The sequence below is a fragment of the Triticum urartu genome, chromosome 6A (assembly GCF_056163025.1).
Source record: "Triticum urartu cultivar PI428250 chromosome 6A, HENAU_Tu73, whole genome shotgun sequence".
Lineage (NCBI taxonomy): Eukaryota > Viridiplantae > Streptophyta > Magnoliopsida > Poales > Poaceae > Triticum > Triticum urartu.
Window position 1 is genome coordinate 112,302,908 of NC_141878.1, and position 23,744 is coordinate 112,326,651.

The following is a 23,744-nucleotide window of genomic DNA, read 5'->3' on the forward strand; positions in this document are numbered from 1 at the left end:
GCTGCTTTTTCTTAAGGCTATTTGCCGTGGCTATAAGCTGGCGTTTGAAGCGCTCTTGTTCGACGGGATCCTCTGGCACAGTGAATTCGTCGTCGCCGAGGCTTGCCTCATCTTCGGATGGGGCATGTAATTATCATCCTCCTCTTCTCCATCCGCCGCTCTCTCAGGAGGGTTGGCTCCTCCATCCTCCTGCTCTAAATCTTGCTGGAGGGGATTGTTGTTGTCTTCGGCACTATCCGGAGTATTATTATCTCCTGTGCCAGTATCACCACTTTTGCTTTGGCAGGACTTAGAGCGGTGACGCTGACATCGGCGCTTGGGTTGCTTCTTGGAGGGGTCATCCTCCGCTATCTCGTCGCCATTGCCTTCTTTGGGTGTATCCACCATGTATATATCGTATGATGAGGTGGCTGTCCAGTGCCCTGTGGGCGGTGGTTCCTCTTCGCCTCCCGCATCATCGTCCATACCGTCGATGTCTTCGGAGTCGAAGTCGAGCATGTCGGTTAAGTCATCGATAGTGGCTACTAAGTGGGTGGTGGGTGGGCCTTGAATTTCTTCGTCGTCCACATCCCAGTCCTGTCGGACATAGTTCGGCCAGGATCCTCCTGACAAGGAGAGAGACCTTAATGAGTTCAGTATGTCGCCAAACGGCGAGCGCTGAAAAATATCCGCGGAGGTAAACTCCATGATCGGCGCCCAATCGGATTCCACAGGAAAAGGCGCAGGCGGTTCGGAGTCTGTGGCTGGAGAGGGATCCGGCAGTTTAACATGGCTCTCGTGCAAGGTAAGGTCGATGTTCAACTCGATCGCCGCTAAGGGTAAGGCTTCCGCGGCGGGGTCCATCCACCCGTCCGCGGAAGGTGCAACTGGCTCCGAATTGAGGGTCGGAGCGGCTGCATGTGCGATCTCTTGAACACTATCCGATGGTAGAGCTAAATCGTACTCATCGTGACCGCGTGACGCACAAGGCAGAGGCTCGAATCCGTCGAAGATCAAGTCTCCACGGATATCGGCCATGTAGTTTAATCTTCCAAACCTGACCTGGTGGCCAGGGGCGTAACTTTCAATCTGCTCCAGATGGCCAAGCAAATTGGCCCGCAGTGCAAAGCCGCCGAATACGAAGATCTGTCCGGGGAGAAAAGTCTCACCCTGGACTGCATCGCCATCGATGATAGTAGGAGCCATCAAGCCTAACGGCGACGACGCAGAGGAACTCTCAATGAAAGCACCAATGTCGGTGTCAAAACCGGCGGATCTTGGGTAGGGGGTCCCGAACTATGCGCCTAAGGCAGATGGTAACAGGAGGTAGGGGACACAATGTTTTACCCAGGTTCGGGCCCTCTTGATGGAGGTAAAACCCTACGTCCTGCTTGATTAATATTGATGATATGGGTGGTACAAGAGTAGATATACCACGAGATCGGAGAGGCTAAACCCTAGAAGCTACCCTATGGTATGATTGTATGTTGTAGTTGTTGTTGTCCTACGAAGTAAAACCCTCCGGTTTATATAGACACCGGAGAGGGTTAGGGTTACACAAGGTCGGTTACAAAGGAGGAGATATACATATCCGTATTGCCTAGCTTGCCTTCCACGCCAAGTAGAGTCCCAACCGGACACGGGACGAAGTCTTCAATCTTGTATCTTCATAGTTCAACAGTTCGGCCAAAGGAACTGTTGGACTAGGAAGATACAAGATTGAAGACTTCGTCCCGTGTCCAGATGGGACTCTACTTGGCGTGGAAGGCAAGCTAGGCAATACGGATATGTATATCTCCTCCTTTGTAACCGACCTTGTGTAACCCTAGCCCCCTCCGGTGTCTATATAAACTGGAGGGTTTTAGTCCGTAGGACAACATACAATCATACCATAGGCTAGCTTCTAGGGTTTAGCCTCTCTGATCTCATGGTAGATCAACTCTTGTAATACCCATATCATCAAGAACAATCTAGCAGGACATAGGGTTTTTACCTCTATCAAGAGGGACCGAACCTGGGTAAAACATCGTGTTCCCTGCCTCCTGTTACCATCCGCCTTAGACGCACAGTTTGGGACCCCCTACCCGAGATCCGCCGGTTTTGACACCGACATTGGTGCTTTCATTGAGAGTTCCATTGTGTCGTCACCATAAGGCTCGATGGCTCCTTCGATCATCGCTACCGATGCGGTCCAGGGTGAGGCTTTCCTCCCCGGATAGATCTTCATATTCGGCGGTTTTGCACTGCGGGCCAACTCGCTTGGCCATCTGGAGCAGATTGAGAGCTACGCCCCTGGCCATCAGGTCAGATTTGGAAACTTGAACTACATGGCCGATATCCGCGGAGACTTGATCTTCGACGGATTCGAGCCCATGCCGGACGCGCCGCACAGTCACGACGAGCAAGACGCAACTCTGTCGTCGGATGGTGTTCGGAAGATTGCATCCGCAGCTACTCCGGCCTTTAATCCGGAGCAAGTCGCGCCATCCGAGAGCGAAGGGATGGACCCCTCCATGGAGGCTGCACTCTCAGCGGCGATAGAGTCGGATACTGACTTCACCCCTTACGAGAGCCGTGTTGCCAAACCATTGGATTCATCCTCGGCCACGGACTCCGAGCCGCTCGTATCCGTGCCCGTCGAGTCCGACTGGGCGCCGATCATGGAGTTCACCTCCGCGGATATCTTTCAGCACTCACCTTTTGGAGATGTGCTAAATTCATTAAGGTCTCTCTCCCTATCAGGAGAACCTTGGCCGAACTATGTCCAGCCAGAATGGGATGCAGACGACGAAGAAATTCGCTGCCCACCCACCACCCACTTAGTAGCCACTGTCGATGAATTAACCGACATGCTCGACTGCGGCTCCGAAGACTTCGACGGTATGGACGACGAAGCCGGAGACGAACAGGATCCACCGCCCTCGGGGCACTGGACCGCCACCTCATCATATGATATATATATGGTAGACACCCCCAAAGAAGCCAACGGCGAGGAGAAAGCAGAGGATGACCCCTCCAAGAAGCAACCCAAGCGCCGACGTCAGCGGCGCCGCTCTAAGTCCCGCCATGGTAAGAGTAGTGATACCAGCACAGGAGATAATAACACTCCGGATAGCGCCGAAGACAACAACAATCCCCTCCAGCACGGCAAAGAGCTGGAGGACGAATAAGCTAGCCCCCAGAGCAGGCAGCAGATGGAGAACTAGAGGAGGACAATTACATGCCTCTCTCCGAAGACGAGGCGAGCCTCAGCGATGACGAATTCATCGTGCCTGAGGACCCCGTCGAGCAAGAGCGCTTCAAGCGCCGGCTTATGGCCACGGCAAATAGCCTAAAGAAGAAACAGCAACAGCTTCAAGCTGATCAAGACTTGCTAGCAGACAGGTGGACCGAAGTCCTTGCGGCCAAGGAACATGAACTCAAGTGCCCGTCCAAGTGTTACCCAAAATGCAGGTTGCTACCTCACCTCGAGGAGGAAGCATTCAAACCTCATTCACCAGTGTACAATGCGGCTGACCGACCACTGCGTGGCTGAGCCAGAGAGGCGTTTCAGTCCAAAGTTCATCCCGCACCCCGTCGCTACTCAGTCAAAGATACTAAGGCCCGGGGCAACACAGAGGACCTGCGAGACATCTTGGACAGCAAGGCAAAAATCGCAAGGTCAATATACGGGACACGAACACGTGCGCCCACACGGGACGATGATCATCGCGTCGGATACACCAAGAGTAAATCCGGCCGGGCCGAATACAGCAGACAAGACTCATACGAACTACGCCGGGATATAGCCCGGCACAGAGGCGCCGCACACCCCTCATGCTTCACTGATGAAGTTATGAATCGTGAATTCCCGGAGGGTTTTAAACCTGTAAATATCGAATCATACGATGGCACAACAGATCCCGCTGTATGGATTGAGGATTTCCTCCTTCATATCCACATGGCTCGCGGTGACGATCTACATGCCATCAAGTACCTCCCACTAAAACTCAAAGGACCAGCTCGGCATTGGCTGAATAGCTTGCCAACAGATTCCGTCGGCAGTTGGGAGGATTTGGAAGATGCATTTCTTGACAACTTCCAGGGCACTTATGTGCGGCCACCGGATGCTGACGACTTGATCCACATAACCCAGTAGCCAAGGAAATCGGCCAGACAATTCTGGACACGGTTCCTGACCAAGAAAAATCAAATCATAGACTGTCCGGATGCAGAAGCCCTAGCGGCATTCAAACATAACATCCACGACAAGTGGCTCACCCGCCACCTCGGCCAGGAGAAGCCGAAATCTATGGCAACCCTCACAGCACTCATGACCCGCTTTTGCGCGGGCGAGGACAACTGGCTGGCTCGCAGCAAAAATACATCAAGGAACCCGGCTACCTCGGATACCAAAGACGTTAACGGTAGGCAGCGTCGTAATAGACCAAAGCGCCGCAATAACAGCGATAACAACGAAGATACGGTAGTCAACGCCGGATTCAAAGGCTCTAGATCCGGTCAGTGGAAAAATCCATTCAAAAGAAATACTCCGGCTCCGTCCAGTCTGGATCGCATATTGGATCGCTCGTGTCAAATCCACGGCACCCCTGAAAAGCCATCCAATCACACCAACAGAGAATGTTGGGTGTTCAAGCAGGTCGGCAAGTTAAATGCCGAAAACAAGGACAAGGGGTTGCATAGCGATGATGAGGAGGAGCCCAGGCCGCCGAACCCAGGGGGACAGAAGGGGTTTCCCCCACAAGTAAAGACAGTAAACATGATATACGCAACCCACATTCCCAAGAGGGAGCGGAAGCGTGCACTAAGGGACGTCTACGCGATGGAGCCCGTCGCCCCGAAGTTCAACCCATGGTCTGCTTGTCTGATCACCTTCGATCGCAGGGACCACCCCACTAGCATCCGTCATGGAGGATCTGCCGCACTGGTCCTAGACCCCATCATTGACGGATTTCATCTCACTCGAGTCCTTATGGACGGCGGCAGCAGCCTGAACCTGCTTTATCAGGATACAGTGCGAAAAATGGGTATCGATCCCTCAAGGATCAAACCCAGCAAAACCACCTTCAAAGGTGTCATCCCAAGTGTAGAGGCCCATTGCACATGCTCAATCACACTGGAAGTGGTCTTCGGATCACCGGATAACTTCCGAAGCGAAGAGTTAATCTTCGACATCGTCCCGTTTCGCAGTGGCTATCACACACTACTCGGAAGGACATCATTTGCAAAATTCAAAGCAGTGTCGCATTACGCATACCTCAAGCTCAAGATGCCAGGACCTCGCGGGGTCATAACAGTAAATGGAAACACAGAACGCTCGCTCCGTACAGAAGAGCACACTGCGGCCCTTGCAGCAGAGGCACAAAGTAGCCTGTTCAGACAGACCACTCATTCGGCGTTACAGCCCCCGGAAACCTTCAAGCATGTCCGGAATAATCTGCAACAGGATCGCTTGGCGCGATCTACGCTCGCCTAGCAATTCGGCCCCCGTCCCAGTCCCAGTGCAGCGACGAAATTCGTGCCACGTGTACATAACTACGCATTGAAAATACCATGGACACAGGCGGGGGAACAATTAGGACACGCCCCGCATTGTGGCTTAACCACACCAGGGGTTGTATACCTTTGACATTCCCTCTCCCTTTCAGGGCCTAATTCTTCGGAAGGCCTTTCCGTCAATTCGACGGTCAGACACATTCCGGAAGCAACAACCAAGGCGGCAAGAAGCTAAGATGAACACGGGAACCGCCAGGTGGTCTCTAGTAATACTTGATATACCTGTTTTTCACTATTATTGCATAGGTTGCCTTGGATAGGACATTTCGAATTGTCCTACTTTACGCTTATTGCACTACTTGTACCAGTGCGCTTCGACGCATTACTCAAATAACAATGCATATTATTAATCTGTTATTGCATTATTTAAGTTTTTCTCTTTATCTTATATGTCCATTTACGGCATTCCGCACCTGCACGCTCGGGTAAGGTCAGTACGCCAGGGGCTCTCGTTCACCCCGTAATATGGTGGAAGAAGTCCGAACAATTTCGATAGTGCGACACCCCGAACTTATAGCATTATATGCATCAGCTCCGAATCATGTCTTGGGTCAAATGTTGGGTTGCCCGGCTCCCATGCTTTGGTACCTTACGTTCCGCTATATCGGCTAAGGTAGCGGTAGGAGAACTACTGTGATTGTGTCCCGGTTCTTCCGGAGAGCACCTCAGTAGAGAAAGCCAAAAACTGACTGTCATGATAAGGTGAGAGACTGGTCGCTGTTCGAGAGGTTTCAAGTCCTTAAAGACTTTTTCCGCTTCGGGCGAGGAGTCGGCCTTGTCCGGCTTAGGCGTGTATAGCGCCCCAAATTTGGCCCTCTGAATACCAAGGGCTTCGCCAAAATTTAAAATCATAGACTTCTATGGCTAAGTGGGAGTGATAAAGCATTATAGTCCAATTGCTTGGTTCGTTGTGCTGAACACCTCCCTTGGAGGACCCAAAATTGGGGTAAAGAGTGTTCAGGTTTATCCTGAACACCCTGGTACTAGTTACATGGGGGAAGAAGCCAATGACTGGCCAACTCTCAGATTTTATAAATGGCCGCACAGAAGGTAATATTTAAAATTAAGAAAGCGTCGCATGGCGCAAATGAACTCGTTTCATATTACAGGATCACATGAGCATGTTCATTCAAAAATTACATCCTTGGCACACTCATCTGCCACTAGGCGGGATCCCTCCAGGAGACCCTCATAATAATTCTCGGGGCGGCAATGCTCTGCCCTCTGGCGGCCCCTCCTTCACAAGCTTCACGGCGTCCAGCTTCGCCCAGTGCACCTTCGCCCGGGCAGAAGCCCTGCGTGCACCTTCGATGCAGACGGACCATTTGATGACCTCAAGCCATGGGCAGGCTTCCACCAGCCGTCACACCAGACCGAAGTAGCTGCCGGACAGGGGCTCGCCAGGCCACATCCGGACTATAAGGCCCCTCATGGCCTGTTCGGCCGCCTTTGAAGTTCGACCAACTGCTTCAGCTGGTCGCTCAAGGCCACGGGGTGTTCGGTCCCAGTATACCGAGACCAGAACAACTTCTCCGCTGAGCTCCCCTCCTCAGCCCGGTAAACTCTACGGCATCCAGCACGCTGCGGGGAAGATCTGCAAACGCTCCTGGAGATCTTCGAACTCGGGTAAGAAAAAGGAAAGTCTCCTTCACATGCTTGCTTTGCATATTGAATGCCTTACCTGCTGCTATCTTCTTTGCCGCATCAATCTCCTGGAGGGCCTTGTGGGCTTCAGCCTTGGCGCTCCGTACGCTTTCAAGCGCCTGCGTGAGCTTGGACTCCCGCGCCTTGGAGTCAAGCTCCAAGGACTCGTGCTTCTTGGCAAGAGCCTCGAGCTCTTGCTGCACCTCACCCACTCGGGCTTCTTGTTTCTCCCGCTCAATACGTTCTTTGGCCGCTTTGTCTTCGGCCGCGGACAACGCCTTCCTCATGGTCTCCACCTCGGTCGTGGCCCCTGACAAATTTATGATGATCCTATTATTTTGCACAGTACTTATTTTTAACTATATAAAATGGGGTATATCTTACCTTTGCTCTCTTCGAGCTGCCCCTTGGTAAGGCCGAGCTCGTCCTCGGACCGCTTCAGGGCCTGCTTCAGCACAGAGACCTCCGCAGTACATGCGGCAGCGGCCAGCAGGGAAGCCTGCATATACACATAGACATACTCTGATTAGACTCCTGAGTTATCATTTGATACTCTATTCGGCTTTTCTTCGCGAATGCTAAACAAAGCATCAGGGGCTACTATCTATGCGGTAATATTTTTATATTTCAAATGCTTACCTCAAAGCCTGTTAGGAGGCTGGCGCAAGCTTCGGTCAACCTGTTCTTGGCAGACTGAACCTTCTTAAACACCGCACTCATGATAGTGCAGTGTTCTTCATCAATGGAAGCGCTGTGAAGCACTTCCAGCAAGTTGTCCGGTGCCTCTGGTTGGACAGAGGACACCGGCACGGATGGTTGGCCCCCCTTAATGCGGGACCGCCTGCTGAAGTCCGGAACCATTGAAGGCTCCGGCGCGGTGTCCGGCTGGGGCCCGAACTCGAAGCCCGTAGGAGCCTCGCTCCCTTGGTACCCAGGGTCCGGGAGGTCGCCATGAGGCGCCCCCAGGACCGCCTCCCCTTCGGACGGTGCCTCTTGAGACACCACCTCGGCATTGTCCGTAGGGCGAGGGGTGGAAGCCGTCGGAGGAGAACCGTTGTTCATATCCGACGAGCTCAAAGAGCCGCTCGACGAGGGTACGTCGAGACGAGCTCGGGCTAGACTGCATAATCGGGTTCGGCATGAGCAAGGGCAGTACAATAAAACGTACCATGAAATACTATGGTGTTCGGACACTTACGATTTCGCCAGGGGCTTGTCCCTGGGTAGCCACTCGTCGCCACTATCGGCGGCCGTTGTGGCACAGTCCGGAGGGAGGGTCTTTCCCTTCTTGGACCCTTCGGCCTCCCCGGATGGGTCGGCCTTCCTTTTCTTGTCTCCCCTGGCTGGGGGGAGAACTTTTCTCCTCCTCCTCGTTTCCGTGGGAGGAGTGCGCGTCGGACTCATTGGATGATGAGTCTGATAGAACCATCTTGTGCCAGACACCCTTTCGGGTCCCCGTGGCCTTCTTCTTGGCTGTCTTTTCCGGCACCTCATAAGGTGTCGGGGTCAGCATCTTCGTCAGAAGAGTGTTTGCCGGATCTTCGGGCAGGGGGGCTGGGCAATCAAGCTGCTCCGCTGTCTTTATCCAGTCCTGTTAGTGACATGGGAGCTTAGATCCTACACATAACTAAACCTGGGCAAATAAATACCCTGAGAAATATAAATGCTTACCGGACCGGCATGGCGCTTTGCGCTGAGTCTGCGGTCTTCGGTAAGAGGGGGAGGGATCTCGGCGCTCTTGAACAGCACCCTCCAGACGTCCTTGTGCGTCGTGTCGTAGAGCTCTCGCAGCATATGGTGCTTGGCCGAGTCTAACTCCCACAAATTGAATGCCTGTCGTTGGCACGGAAGGATCCGGCGGACGAGCACAACCTGGACCACGTTGACAAGTTTGACTTTCTTGTTCATCATGTTCTGGATACAGGTCTGGAGTCCGGTTAGCTCTGTTGAAGAACCCCAGGACAGGCCCTTCTTTTTCCAGGAGGTGAGCCGCATGGGGATTCCGGATCGAAATTTGGGGGCCGCCACCCAGTTGGAGTCGCGCGGCTCGGTGATGTAGAACCACCCCGATTGCCACCCCTTTACGGTATCCACGTAGGTACCCTCGAGCCAGATGACATTGGGCATCTTGCCCACCATGGCGCCTCCGCATTCTGCTTGCTGGCCTCCCACCACCTTCGGTTTGACATTGAAGGTTTTCAGCCATAGGCCGAAGTGGGGCCTGATGTGGAGGAAGGCCTCGCACACGACGATAAACGTCGAGATGTTGAGGATAAAGTTGGGGGCTAGATCATGGAAATCCAGCCTGTAGTAGAACATGAGCCCGCGGACAAACGGGTGGAGAGGAAATCCCAGTCCGCAGACGAAATGGGTAAGAAAAACTACCCTCTCATGGGGTTCGGGCGTTGGGACGATTTGCCCCACATCGGGCAGCCGGTGCGCAATATCCGCGGCCAGATATCCGGCTTCCCGTAACTTTTTGATGTTCTCCTCCATGACAGAGGAGACCATCCACTTGCCTCCTGCTCCCGACATGCTTGGAGTGGTTTGAGAAGAAGAACGCAATCTTGGGCGCTAGAGCTCGAGTCTACGGGAATGGGAAAGCGAGAAGAAAGAAGGCGTGGGTGAAAAAAGTAGATCTTTGTCCCTTTTATAAGGGCGGAGGAGGCGATGAGTCTCCCCACTTGCCTGGAAAAACCACTTATTCCCCAGGCACCGTAATTGATGGTGCGGTGTGGTTACCCACGTCCGTATTGATGAGAATCCCGTGATAAGGGGAACACGACTCTGCTTTGACAAGACATATCGAGAAAACCGCCTCGCGATGTGTGCGGAGCTGGTTGAGAAAAGTGGTTCGAATAATAACCGGGTCATGAAGTGATGTCATACTATCAAAACGTGTCAGCAGATTGGATTTGTGGAAATATTATTCTCTCTAAGGTGGTATGTGGAACTTATTTTGCAGGGTCGGACACTATCCTTATATTCAAACTCTTCCATGGTGTATTCGGAGGAGGAACCCGCCTTGCAATGCCGAAGACAACACTGCGCGCCGGACTCATCGTCATTGAAGCCTGGTTCAGGGGCTACTGAGGGAGTCCTGGATTAGGGGGTCTCTGGACAGCCGGACTATATCCTTTGGCTGGACTGTTGGACTATGAAGATACAAGATTGAAGACTTTGTCCCGTGTCCGGATGGGACTCTACTTGGCGTGGAAGGCAAGCTAGGCAATACGGATATGTATATCTCCTCCTTTGTAACCGACCTTGTGTAACCCTAGCCCCCTCCGGTGTCTATATAAACCGAAGGGTTTTAGTCCGTAGGATAACATACAATCATACCATAGGCTAGCTTCTAGGGTTTAGCCTCTCTGATCTCGTGGTAGATCAACTCTTGTAATACTCGTATCATCAAGAACAATCTAGCAGGACGTAGGGTTTTACCTCTGTCAAGAGGGCCCGAACCTGGGTAAAACATCGTGTCCCCTGCCTCCTGTTACCATCCGCCTTAGACGCACAGTTCGGGACCCCCTACCTGAGATCCGCCGGTTTTGACACAGACAGAGCCCTTTGAAGAGGAGTTGCTAGTAGAGCTGTGAGGGCGAGTGGCACGCTTCCAAGGATGAGTCTGTTCCTGTGAGTCATCGGAGCCACCACGACGAGACAGATGAGATGGCCCATCGGTGACCTGCTTGCGCGCGGAGTGCTTGTTCTTGGGCATCTTTACCTAGAGGAGGAGGACGACCCAAATCAGCAACCCCACCATAGATTGAAGAATCGATGGATGAGGTGAGAAGAGATGAGTGCTACCTTGGAGTGAAGAACGCGGAGGAAGACGGCTACCGGAGCAAATCAGGCAAGGGGCCGCGCCGGGGACTATGGAGACCAGAGCGATGTGGCATCAACGAGGGGCACGAGCGGCGAGCGACCACGGCGAGGGGCACGAGCGGCGAGCGGCTGCGGCGAGGAATACAAGCGGTGAGCAACTGCGGCAAGGAGTCGCGAGACAGGGACGGCGGCGGTGGGGAGCGTAGGGATTAGGGTAAAATGACCCGAACCGCACCCCACGCTATATATAGGTGCCCGAGAAAGTCCCGGACGACCGGAGTCCTACGAACGTCTGGTGCCTGAGCCAGGAGAGGAATTAACGGACGACCGGATATACCGGACGTTCGGACCGAATGTAACAGAGAGCTTTCTACAGACGACCGGAGTTCTTCGGACGTCCGGTGCCTGAGAAAGTCCCGGACGACCGGTGTCCTACGGACGTCTGGTGCCTGAGCCAGGGAAGAATTAACGGACGACCGGATTGACCGTACGTCCGGACCGAGTGTAACAGAGAGCTTTTTACGGACAACCGGAGTTCTTCGAACGTCCGGTGCCTGAGAATGCCTGAGCCAGGGGAGGAATTAACGGACAACCGGATAGACTGGACGTCCGGACCCAAGGTAACAGAGAGCTTTTTACGGACGTCCGGACAGTACCGGACGACCGACACACACAAAAAAATTCAGACAATTTAGATGATGACTAGGGGGATGATAACAATGATGAATTGGTATAATATCAAGTAGTGAGTAACCTATGTCAATACAACAACAGCACCAAAACACATACCGCTCATATATTGTTCTAGTGACAAGAGCAGTGGCTACGCCCACCATGTATGAGTATACGTGACATGGCTCCGCAAAGAATGGAACTTTGGGTGCATAATCACTACTCCATCATTGAAAGCTCCATAGTTAGAATAACATGATAGCTTTGAGAGTGTTTGTTCTTTTTATGCATTTGATAGGGTGAGAATACTCATTAGTTGAGTTTCTCCCCCTAAATATATGCCTACATTGAGACAAGACATTATGACAATGCATGCATGGGTACTAGCAGTGGCGTAGCCAGGAATGCGAACTAGGGTGGTCCAATGAACATAGATATTTTTTTCTAAATAAATGGCATAGCAAACGTACTAGTATAACATTTTTCTAAATAATTGTTGAAAGCATATCAAAATTCATAATTAAGTTTCCACTTTGCAAATGCTTGGATCCAAAAATATATGCAATGTCTAATGTCCTTCTCATTTTGCACCAATTCAAATGTACAGTTGATCAATCAATACATGTATTGGAATTTTGACAAACATGATTTGAATTAAGTTTGTTCAAACCAATTTAAACCTTGAAAGAAAAAGCTTACCTTAAAAATATATTTGAAGGAGATGAAAACAAAAAACCTCAGCCTAGCGGCTCAGCTCACCTGTCGCACACCCAAGTGAAAGGGGCACCCAGCCGCACGCCGTCTTGCGGAGCGCCCTGTTCCCGACCTCCGCCGGCCGCCGCCGGCCTACGTCATCGCTTGCTAAGTCCCTAGGGTTGATCCATTCACAAGAAATTGGGAACGTCTCCTTGTCTATTCTTTCACGAGGTGGGACAGTGGGAACGATCGGCGGGATCGTAACATTGCACGACTGTGCGAGGAAACGAGAATGCTCAAGTCCTGTAAATGTGGGCTTGCAAGCTTTGGACCTGGGATACAGTCTAAGCAGCATTTTTGTTTTCACGTTGATGTATATGGGCCTGGGCGCAGCCAAATTTCCAGGGTGGTCCATGGACCACCCTGGCCACCCCCTGGCTACGCCAATGGGTACTAGTTTTCACATAATGTTGTCAAGCTCCAAGATACCAAGTTCACGCCTAAGTTGACAAAACCTTGCTTCATCCAATGGCTTCGTGAAAATATCTGCAAATTGCATATCTGTCCCAACATGAGCAATATCAATATCCCCCTTTTCCACATGATCTCTCAAGAAGTGATACCTAATATCAATGTGCTTGGTGCGGGTATGATCTTTGGGGTTCTCAGCAATATTGATGGCACTTTCATTATCACATAGAAGAGGCACATGTCTATAGGTGATACTGTAATCCTTCAAAGTTTGCCTCATCCATAGTAATTGAGTGGCACAACTGGCGGTTGCAATGTATTCAGCTTCTGCGATGGAGAGAGCAACACAATTTTGTTTCTTCGAGGACCAACTTACCAAGGAGCGTCCAAGAAACTGACAAGCACCGGAGGTGGACTTGCGATCCACTTTGTCGCCAGCCCAATCCGCATCCATGTACCCAATGAGATCAAACTTAGCATCTTTGGGGTACCATAGACCCAACTTTGGGGTGTGAACAAGGTATCTAAGAATATGCTTAACCGCCTTATGATGACTTTCCCTAGGGGAAGCTTGAAATCTAGCACACATGCATACACTAAACATGATGTCTGGTCTAGATGCACAAAGATAAAGCAATGAACCAATCATAGAGCGGTAAATAGATGGGTCGAAAGGAATACCATTTGTGTCTTCAGTGAGTGCAATTTTGGTTGGCATGGGTGTCTTACATGGACTAGCATCAGACATGCCAAACTTCTCTAAGATATCCTTGAGGTATTTTGCTTGAGATGAGAAAATTCCTTCTTGAAATTGTTGAATTTGAAATCCGAGGAAGAACTTCAAATCCGCATTGAGTGACATTTCAAAATTCTTGGCCATGGAAGCCGCAAACTTCTTGCACAAATGAATGTTAGGAGAACCAAAAATGGTATCATCTACATAGATTTGGCATAAGATAAAATCACCCTTGTCCCTCTTAGTAAAAAGAGTGGGATTGATCACCCCTCTCACAAAGCCATCATCGAGTAAAAACTTCTTAAGATGATCATACCAAGCACGAGGTGCTTGTTTGAGGCCATACAGAGCCTTATGAAGTTTGTACACATAGTCTTTGTGATCGGGATCAACGAACCCAGGTGGTTGTGATACATATACTTCTTATTGTAGAGGACCATTAAGAAAATCACTCTTCACATCCATTTGATGTAATGTAAACCCATTGAAAATAGCATAAGCAAGTAATATGCGAATGGATTTAAGACGGGCAACGGGGGCAAAGGTCTCACCAAAGTCCAAACCTTCAACTTGTGAGTACCCTTGTGCCACTAACCTTGCCTTGTTACGGATGATTACGCCATTCTCATCTTGCTTGTTCTTGAAAATCCATTTTGTTCCAATGACATTGTGCTCAGTAGTTGGCCTCTTGACTAATGACCACACTTGGTTGCGTTCAAAACTATTAAAATCTTCTTGCATAGCAACAAGCTAATCGTTGTCCATCAATGCATCTTGTACCTTGAGAGGCTCAACACTAGACATAAACGAGAAGTGAGCACAAAAGTTTGTCAATTGTTTACGAGTGACTCTACCTTCCGATATGCCGGTGAGGATTTTATCAACACCAACACGACCGGCCTCTCGAGGCATGATGGAGGTAAGTGTTTCACGAGGTTCAACTTCATGTCCATCATCCACGTCCTCAACATATGGATCATTAATGTGTGGTGGAAGATCTTCTTCTTCATCTTGCATTTGTTGAGGTTCATTGTCAATGATTGCACTTTCTTGTTCTTGCCCTTGAGGCTGATCTTGTTCTTGATGATTATCATGAAGAGGAACTTGATCATCATCTTGTACTTGGTCTATGGGCATTGGTTGAGCAATAGGAGCTTGTGGTGGTATGGGTGTTCAAGTAGTTTGATGATGTGCGAAGATTCCATCTTCTTCTTCATCATGAGGTTCTTGTTCCATTGGAAGAAGTGCGCCAACACCCATGGTCAAGATATCTTGAGAAGAATCTTCTTCACCTACATCACTTAGATCAACTTGCTACCCATGGGAGCCATTAAGTTCATCAAACACCACGTCACAAGTTTCTACAACACATCCATTGGATTTGTTGTAGACTCTATAGGCGTGAGAGTTTGATCCATACCCAACAAATATGCCCTCAATGGTTTTAGATTGAAATTTTCCTAACCGTTTTCTTTTGTTGAGGATGAAACATTTGCACCCAAAAACACGAAAGTACTTGACATTTGGCTTGTTCCCAGTTAGGAGCTCATATGGAGTCTTTTCCAATATAGTGCGGAGGAAGAGCCGGTTTGATGCATGACATGCGATGTTGACAGCCTCAGCCCAAAAACTATGTGGCGACTTGTATTCATCCAACATTGGCCTTGCCATCTCCACAAGTGTGCGGTTCTTCCTTTCTGCTACACCATTTTGTTGGGGAGTGTATGGAGCTGAATATTGATGTTCAATCCCTTCATCACTAAGAAATTCTTCCAAGGTGTAGTTCTTGAACTCAGAGCCATTATCACTTCTTATTGCCAAGATTTCTTTGTCAAACTTGCGTTGTGCTTGCTTGGAAAAATCAATGAAGGTGATCTTTGTCTCGTCCTTAGACTTGAGGAAGAAGACCCATGTATATCTTGAGTAATCATCAAAAATGACAAGCCCATACTTTTTCCCACCAAGACTATCCCATGAAGGAGGCCCAAAAAGATCCACATGAAGGAGCTCCAAAGGCCTTGAAGTAGACACAATATTCTTGGGTGGGTGCTTTGATTGATGTTTCTTCCTGGCTATGCATGCACTACACACACGATATTTCTCAAAATAGACATTGGTTACTCCAAGGATGTGATTACCCTTTAAGAAATCTTGAAGATTTCTCATGCCGACATGGGCTAGCCGGCGATGCCATAGCCACCCCTTGTCGGCCTTGGCCATTAGAAAAGTTGCATGGAATGTGCTCTCTTTCGAGAAATCAACCGTGTAAAGGTTTCCATCCAACTCTCCAACAAAGGCCACCTCGAGAGTATCTCTCTTAAATACTTTCACATCCGTTAGTCCAAAGAGTGTATCATAACCAACAGAAGCCAATTGGCGAACATAAAGCAAAATGGTATTTAAGGGATTGGACAAGCATGACATTTGCAAGAGACATGTCATTTGTGATAGCTGCCTTGCCCAACCTGAGTACCTGTCCTTTTGATCCTACACCAAACATAATGCTCATAAATGGTTGAATAGCTTCCATGAATTCGTAGAGCAATTTTCTATCTCCGGTCATATGATTGGTACATCCACTGTCAATCACCCATTTTACTCCACCAAAGAAAGCAACCTACACACAATTATGACTTGGTTAGAGGCACCCATTTTGCAATGGGACCTCTCAAGTTAGTCACAAGGGTCTTAGGGACCCAAATAGCATAAAACCGAAATGCATTTTGAGGACCAACAAACTTAGCATAAACTTCTCCATCCTTAGTCTTATGAAGTACATAGGATGGAGGCATGAATTCTTTTGGCTTGTTGAGAGTGGTCATGCCCCTTGTGGCCTTCCCACTAACAATCTTACCTTTCTCCTTGTGCCCTTCTCGAACAAATGTTTCTTTTAGAGGAGTGGTGCACTTTTGAGAGGACATCTTCTTCTTGCTTGTGCTTGGGTCAAACCTGAGTCCCTCTTGGGCAAACACCTCATTGTGTTGGCTCAATACCTCATTAAGGTTCTTTTGCCCTTGAGCACATGTCATGAGCCCTTTCTTGATTTGAGCCTTAAGAAAGCGATTCTCCTCAAGAATAGATGCTAAATCACTACTATAGTTAGTAGTACAAGCATCAACATTGAAAATAGGAGAAGAGTAAGCCTTGGCTAGAGTTTCAAGACAAGTAAGCTTGAGAGTCTCAAAACTCTTTGTAAGAAGGGTGAGCTCTTCTTCCTTAGTCTTGAGGGACATGGATAGGAGCTCACAATCCTTAGAGAGAGAATCATTAGATTTCACAAGCTTACTTTTATCATTCATCAACTCTTCGCAAGAGTCAATAGCCTTTTTCAAGGAGGCAAGATCTTTAGTATGATCACCAATGTTTGTACCAATTTTCAAGCATAGTTCATCATTTCGTGCTTCCTCATATTGTACTTTCCGCTCAAGGATTTCATATTTTTCCTTATTCTCGGTGACGAGGGTTTCGAGTTCTTTAATGGTGATGGTGTGCTTACTCACCATCTCCATAAGCATACAAAACATAGTGAGCTTCTTTCCTTTGAGGGAGCACATGAACTTATTTAGTTTAGCAAGCATGGGATCATCTATATCATCATCCTCATGATTATCCTCCGCATCAAGATACTCATCACTAGGAGTAGGAGGAGTGAAAAGAGGAGGATTAGATCGTGGAGTTACCTTGACCTTGTCGAGAGAGCTTTGGTCCTCTCCATCTTCTACCAGGGCCTTTGCCATTAGGCACTTGTGAGCGTTGCCCTTGTAGTCCTTCATATAGTTGTAGGTGACAACATCACACTCTTGTTGACTAGTCTCAACGTGTTTTGAGAATCTTGAGCAACTCCGGCAACACCACTAACATCATGCGGATCGAATTCTTCTTGAGCAACCATTGCTTTCCCATCTCTCTTCTTGAGCTTGGAGTTCAAAGGATTTGGCAACTTCTTCTTGGGAAAGGTCTTGGGAAACCTTAGTTTATCTTCTCTCTTCTCATAAGGACACTCGTTGGAGAAGTGATTGGTTTCTTCATAGTTATAACATTTCTCACTTTCTTCTTCTGGAATCTTCCTTTGAATTTTCCTGTGCTAAACTTCTTGACAAAGAGAGCCATGTCTTCATATGAAGGCCCCTCATCGGATTCAACCTCATCACCATCTTCATCATCTTCTTCTTCTTCTTCACTTTGCTCATCTTCACATACATGCTTGGCCTTCAATGCAAGATTGATCTTTGATGTTGGAGTACCATGCATGGAAAGATGTTTTGTAGCATTTGCCTTTGACTCTTCAAATAGTTGGAAGGTGGATATGGTGTTGTCTTATGTCCCACACCATTTGGTGGTGATATGGGGCAAGAGCATGAAGCAACTTGTCCACAAGAAATCGCTTAGTCATGTTGAATCCATCTTGTGTCTTGTCACACTCACACGACTCAATGTCAGCGGTGAGAGTCATGAGACGATCAAGGAGTTGATTGGGAGTTTCACCTTTCTCCATACAAAAGTTTTGCAATTGCCCCTTGGCAATTTCATATTGAGCACTCCAGAGGGTGGAGGTACCGGTCTTGGATCTTATAATACTTTCCCATAGTTCCTTGGCACTTGTGATGTGTATGAAAGGTCTCCTTTGCTTTTCAACCATACCTCTTCTTATGCACATGGTTGCAGTGTCATTGAGATTCTTGTCATAAATTTCTCTTGGTGTAGGATTCTTTGGATCAACCACATGGTAACCATACTCCAAGATCTCCAGCATCTCATCATTTCCATATCGAAGATGATCCTGCATAACAACTCTCCACAAGGCAAAATCGGAAGTGGCATCAAGTAAAGGAGGTTTGCCTTGAGGGTTATATTTTGGTTTCTCAACTTGAGGTCTTGCATAAAGCCAAGGAACACTGGAGTGATCATTGTTAGGAGGTTGTTGACCAAGTGACGGAGTAGGCATAGTTGGCCTCGAAGCCGCACCACCAGAAAGTGGTGCAAGCACCATGGACAACGTGGCTAGTCTCATTTGGACCAAGGCCTCAACAAAAGCATCATGCTCCTCTTTTTTCTTAGCAAGGGCCTGTTCCAGACCTCCAGAAGTAAAGGACTTGACTTCTGAAAAAGCCTCGCCTTTATCCTTCGGATCTGTAACAAGGGGAGTCCCATCGGGGTTCATCTCGCTCTAGGGCGGTTAAGCCACAAGAATAGAGCATGAGGCTCTGATACCAATTAAAAGGATCGAGATGGACCTAGATGGGGTGAATAGGTACAATTACAAATTTTAATTATTACTTAGCAATTTTAGGCAATAATGCGGATATGAAGATAAGCCTAAAAATTGCAATTGTAGTACTAAGAGCTAAGCAGGATAAACAAGTAGCACAAGTATGTAAGTAAGCAAGCACAGTATGATACAAGTAAGTACTAAGAGACAAGTAACCACAAGTAGAGAGTTAGGGTTAGGAATAACCACAACTCCCGGAGACGAGGATGTATGCCGATGTTCACTTCCTTGGAGGGAAGCTACATCACCGTTAGAGAGGTGGATGTTACCATGAAGGCACACCAACGCCACGAAGGCTCACCCTATTCTCCCTTTGAGACAACACCACGAAGGCGTTTCTCAACCACTAGTGGTAGACCTTGAGGTGGTCTCCGAACCCTCAAAACTTTTCGGGGGTAATCACAATGGTCGATTCCTCTCCGAATGACTCCTACCGCCTAGGAGTCTCCAACCTCCAAGAGTAACAAGAACGATGGAGAAAAAGCTCAAGACTTGCTCAAATCACAAATTCCTTTGGTGCAAAGGTGGCGAAGGAGTGGATCTATCACTTGATCGGACAACTTCTCTCAAGTGCTCTCAAATCCCTTGAGGATCTAAGATTTGGTGTGGAAGAGTGAGAGAGTGAGTGAAATGTATTCTTAGCAAGCTCAAAGTGAATGGTCAACCTTATCCCGTGGGGGGAGAAGGCTATATATAGTGGAGGTGGAAAAGTAACCGTTTGAGCAACTCAAGTGCACAGGAGGCGTCAGACGTCCGGACAGGACCGGACGTCCGGTGGCATAGATAGGTCCGGACGTCCGACAGACGTCAGTCGTCTGGTCGCTGGAGAATCACAAGCCATGGATCAGCATACAACTAACGGACGTCCGGACCGTTTCGGTCATCCTATGACCGGACATCCGTAGAAGACCAGATATCCGTGAAATCTGTTCTGTTGAGTAAGTGTCGGACGTCCGGAGGAAAACGGACGTCCGTGGGCCGGACGTCCGGAGAAGATCGGACATCCGTGAATATTGTTCTGTGAAGAAACACCGGACGACCGACGAGAGCCGGACGTCCGGACAACTGAAATGGATCGGACGTCCGCAACGTACCGGACATCCGGTGAAAATGGAGTTGTGGGTTTTGAGCAAATGTTTCACTAGATCCATCGATCCCCTCTTAATAGTGCGGGATCCCTATACTCAAGAACAAACCGTAAACAAAGCCAACGCTATTGTCTTACCGTGCAGGTGACGCAACCGAGCTCAAGGAGGAACTCGATGAAGATCTTGTCCTTTGTGTTGTTTCGTTCTAGTTGATCAGTAGTGGAGCCCAGTTGGGGTCGATCGGGGGATCTGTGTAGCATTTGGGGTAGTCTTCTTTTATTTTGGTTCTGTAGTCGGACCTTGATTGTATCTGGATGTTGTAATGTTATATTCATGTATTGTGTGAAGTGGCGAGTGTAAGCCAACTATGTATCTTTTTCCCTTATGTATTACATGGGTTGTGTGAAGATTACCTCATTTGCGACATTGCTTTCAATGCGGTTATGCCTCTAAGTCGTGCTTCGACACGTGGAAGATATAGCCGCATCGAGGGCGTTACAACTAATCCTTTGCGGATCTTGTTACTATTGGGTGTTTGAGCACCCTAGATGGTTGAGGTCATCACGGAGCCATAGTCCATTGTGGTGAAGCTTCGTGGTGTCGTTGGGAGCCTCCAATTAAGTTGTGGAGATTGCCCCAACCTTGTTTGTAAAGGTTCGGTCGCCGCCTCCATGGGCACCAATAGTGGAATCACGACATCTCGCATTGTGTGAGGGCATAAGGAGAATATGGTGGCCCTAGTGGCTTCTTGGGAGAATTATGCCTCCACACCGCTCCAACGGAGACGTAATTCCTCTCAAAGGGAAGGAACTTCGGTAATACATCCTCGTCTCCACCGGCTCCACTCTTGGTTATCTCTTACCTTTACTTGTGCAAGCTTATATTGTGTTGTATCCCTTGCTTGCTTGTGTGCTTGTTGTTGTTGCATCATATAGGTTGCTCACCTAGTTGCATATCTAGACAACCTACTTTGATGCAAAGTTTAAATTGGTAAAGAAAAGCTAAAAATTGGTAGTTGCCTATTCACCCCCCTCTAGTCAACTATATCGATTCTTTCAGCAGAGAAGGCTGGGAAGATGTGGATCAGGAGTCGAGAAACTCTCAATGGGTGGGTTTTTACTAGAGGTAAAGGAACCCTTGATTTTTTGCAAATTTTCTCCACTAGTAGTTTGATAAGAAGCATTGGTGTACTGGTAGTTGGGACTTAGTTTGGGGGCAAATCCATGGCTGATGAGGATGTTGTGCGATTGATGATTAGGGAGGAATCGAAGCGTACGATCTTCCTTTAATAGTAGAGATATATAACAACTCTAACAAAGTCCTCTCCATAAAAAAATTGTCGTTCATAAAAAGTTGGGGCAAAAAAACCTCTCCAACAGTTCTCATAAACCATTCATAATTTTAAGGGATCATGTAAACTAGGCCCTTTCTACCCCCAGGTTTACGGGGATATGATCTTCTCGTATAATTTTGACGGGCTACAAACCGCCAGAAGCTTCACCAGCGCCCCGCCGGAACACTGCCGCCACCTGCGTCACCGCCCGCATCGCCCCTCTCCCGTGACTGTCCCGCATCCGCGCTGCTGCCCACCGCCACGCCGCCTCGCGCCGTCCCTCGCCGACGGCCATCACGCATGTCACTGTGTGGCAGGTTCTACGCCATTATCTATTTTCGTTTAATTAAAAATGACTGCTTTTTGTCCTTGTGCATCATAGAAAGCGTGTAGGGACGAGGGAACAAGAGCTAACTGGCATGCATGCTCGCCAAACATCTTGCATGCTCTCTATCCTTGTGCATCATAGAAAGCACGTAGGGACGAAGGGAGCTGCCTGGCATGCATGCCCGCCAAACATCTTGCATGCTCTCTGTCTTTGTGCATTGTAGAAAGCGCGTAGGGACGAGGGGAGCTGCCTGGCATGCATGCCCGTCAAACATCTTACATGCTCTTTGTCCTTGTGCATCATAGAAAACGCGTAGGGATGAGGGGAGCTGCCTAGCATGCATGCCCGCCAAACATCTTGCATGCCCTTTCTCCTTGTGCATCATAAAAAGTGCGTAGGGACGAGGGAACAGGTCGAGTTGTATGGCATGCATGCCCGCCAAAGATCTTGCATGCTCTTTGTCATTGTCATGGATGAGCCTCAAAGAAAGCAAGCAAGTGAATTGTTGGACTCGATCTCATAACTTTCACACGAGTTTTTTACGGGAGTCGTTGGACTCGATCGATCTAAACATACAGGCCAGACCACTCGTCTCGTCATGTAACCATCGCCGCCTCCAAGTGTGCCGCTATGGACGCTCCTCTCCCTTCGCCGGCGGAGTGGAGGGACTGGGCGGGGCTGCCCAGCAGCATCATGTGCGCGATCCTCAGCCGGCTCCCACAAGCCGACGTCCTCCGCGAGGCGGGAGTTAGGCTCGCGTGCAAATCGTGGCGGCGGGCAGCCGTCGAGGAGGACCTGCTGTGGCGGCGCATCGATCTCGCCGCCCCCGAGGACGCGGACCGGGACGCCCCGGCGGGATGGAAGGCAATGACCCGCGCCGCCGTGGACCGCAGCGCCGGCCGGTGCGAGTCCTACCGCGGCCGCGCCGACGCCGACTTCCTCATCTATCTCGGCGACAGGTACCAACATACAGATCCCTCCCTTCACGTACGTAATTAAGCGTCAATATGATTACGATCAAACCTCTCCGGTCGATTATGGATGCAGCGCGCCGTCGCTGAGGAGCCTCCACGTGACGAGCTCGCTCTACAGGGGTGAGGGAGACCTAGTCACGGCGGCGATCAAGAAGCTCCCGCTGCTGGAGCAGCTGGTGCTGTCGCGCGGCATCGTGAAGAAGGAATGGCTGGTGGCCCTCCTCGAGCACTGCCCGCGCCTCGAGCTGCTCGACGCCGGCGGCTGTGTGGCCCTTGAGTTGATCGGCAAGAGGCTCGTGGAGAGGTGCGAGAGCAGGATCGGTAAGGGACTCCGGTGGCCGCAACGGGGCGATGGCGTGTGCCCTTGCTGCGCCATGCGTGCTCAGATATACGTCGATGAACACGACGAGTGAGCGGTTTTGGATCCATCTTTAGGTTTTGATGATTACTTTGATCCTTTGTTGTTATTTTACTTTCGACCACACATTGAAATAATGGAGGCACAAATCCAGTCACGCCTCAAAGTGTCATTTTTTTTAGTAGCTCAAAGTGTTAATTATGAAGGCTCGGAGCACAAGTGAGACACAATTTTCGGATGTGCACACTTGCACATCGTTCGGTTAAGAATGTTGAACGAACTGAATAAATACAATCTCGAAAACAGATATGTATGTAGCAAGTTACTCGTGAAATTTGGAACCACAGTGGCGGAAGCAAGGCGACGAGCAAGACGGCGAATACAGAGATGGAAGAGACGCAGTAGATAGGAGGGGAGACACAGGCATATGTTGTGGAGATGGGGAGCATTTCGCCTTGTGAAGGCACCACGGCGGGATGGAGACATGCAGAGCGAAACGGCCGGGCCTGTGGGAGTGGTACGGGGCGGCAACGACATTGAAGTAGGTGGAGACGACATTAACGTGAGAGCTCAGGGAAGGAACTGCAACTTTCCTCTCGCCATGGTCCATTAGTATGGAGTGCACTATAAAAGAAACCCCAACCTCTAGATATAAATGAATATGTTATATACTCTAGTTCCTTGAGTGCACCCTAAAAGTTTTAAGGATAGGAGGAGGTATAGGAAATCGGATATCTATTAGAGTGGATTTTTTGTCTTCATGACCTTTATCTTGGCAGTTCTTTTCAAGGTGCTAGAGTTGAACTTGGGTC

At 49.3% G+C, this 23,744-nt stretch overlaps 1 protein-coding gene across 2 annotated transcripts; it reads left to right on the forward strand.

The window, feature by feature from the left end:
* The first annotated feature begins 22,011 nt into the window (after nt 1–22,011).
* Nucleotides 22,012–23,137, forward strand: LOC125517236 (putative F-box/LRR-repeat protein 9). 2 transcript variants are annotated; one of them, XM_087529890.1, is made up of 2 exons: nt 22,012–22,559; nt 22,693–23,137. In XM_087529890.1, the coding sequence occupies exons 1-2, from the start codon at nt 22,231–22,233 to the stop codon at nt 22,985–22,987; spliced, it is 624 nt and encodes a 207-aa protein (XP_087386016.1). In that variant the 5' UTR covers nt 22,012–22,230; the 3' UTR covers nt 22,988–23,137. The 2 variants fall into 2 exon arrangements, with proteins under 2 accessions (XP_087386016.1, XP_048538375.2); XM_048682418.2 differs by having other exon boundaries at nt 22,014–22,559; nt 22,648–23,137.
* Nucleotides 23,138–23,744: the final 607 nt, after the last annotated feature.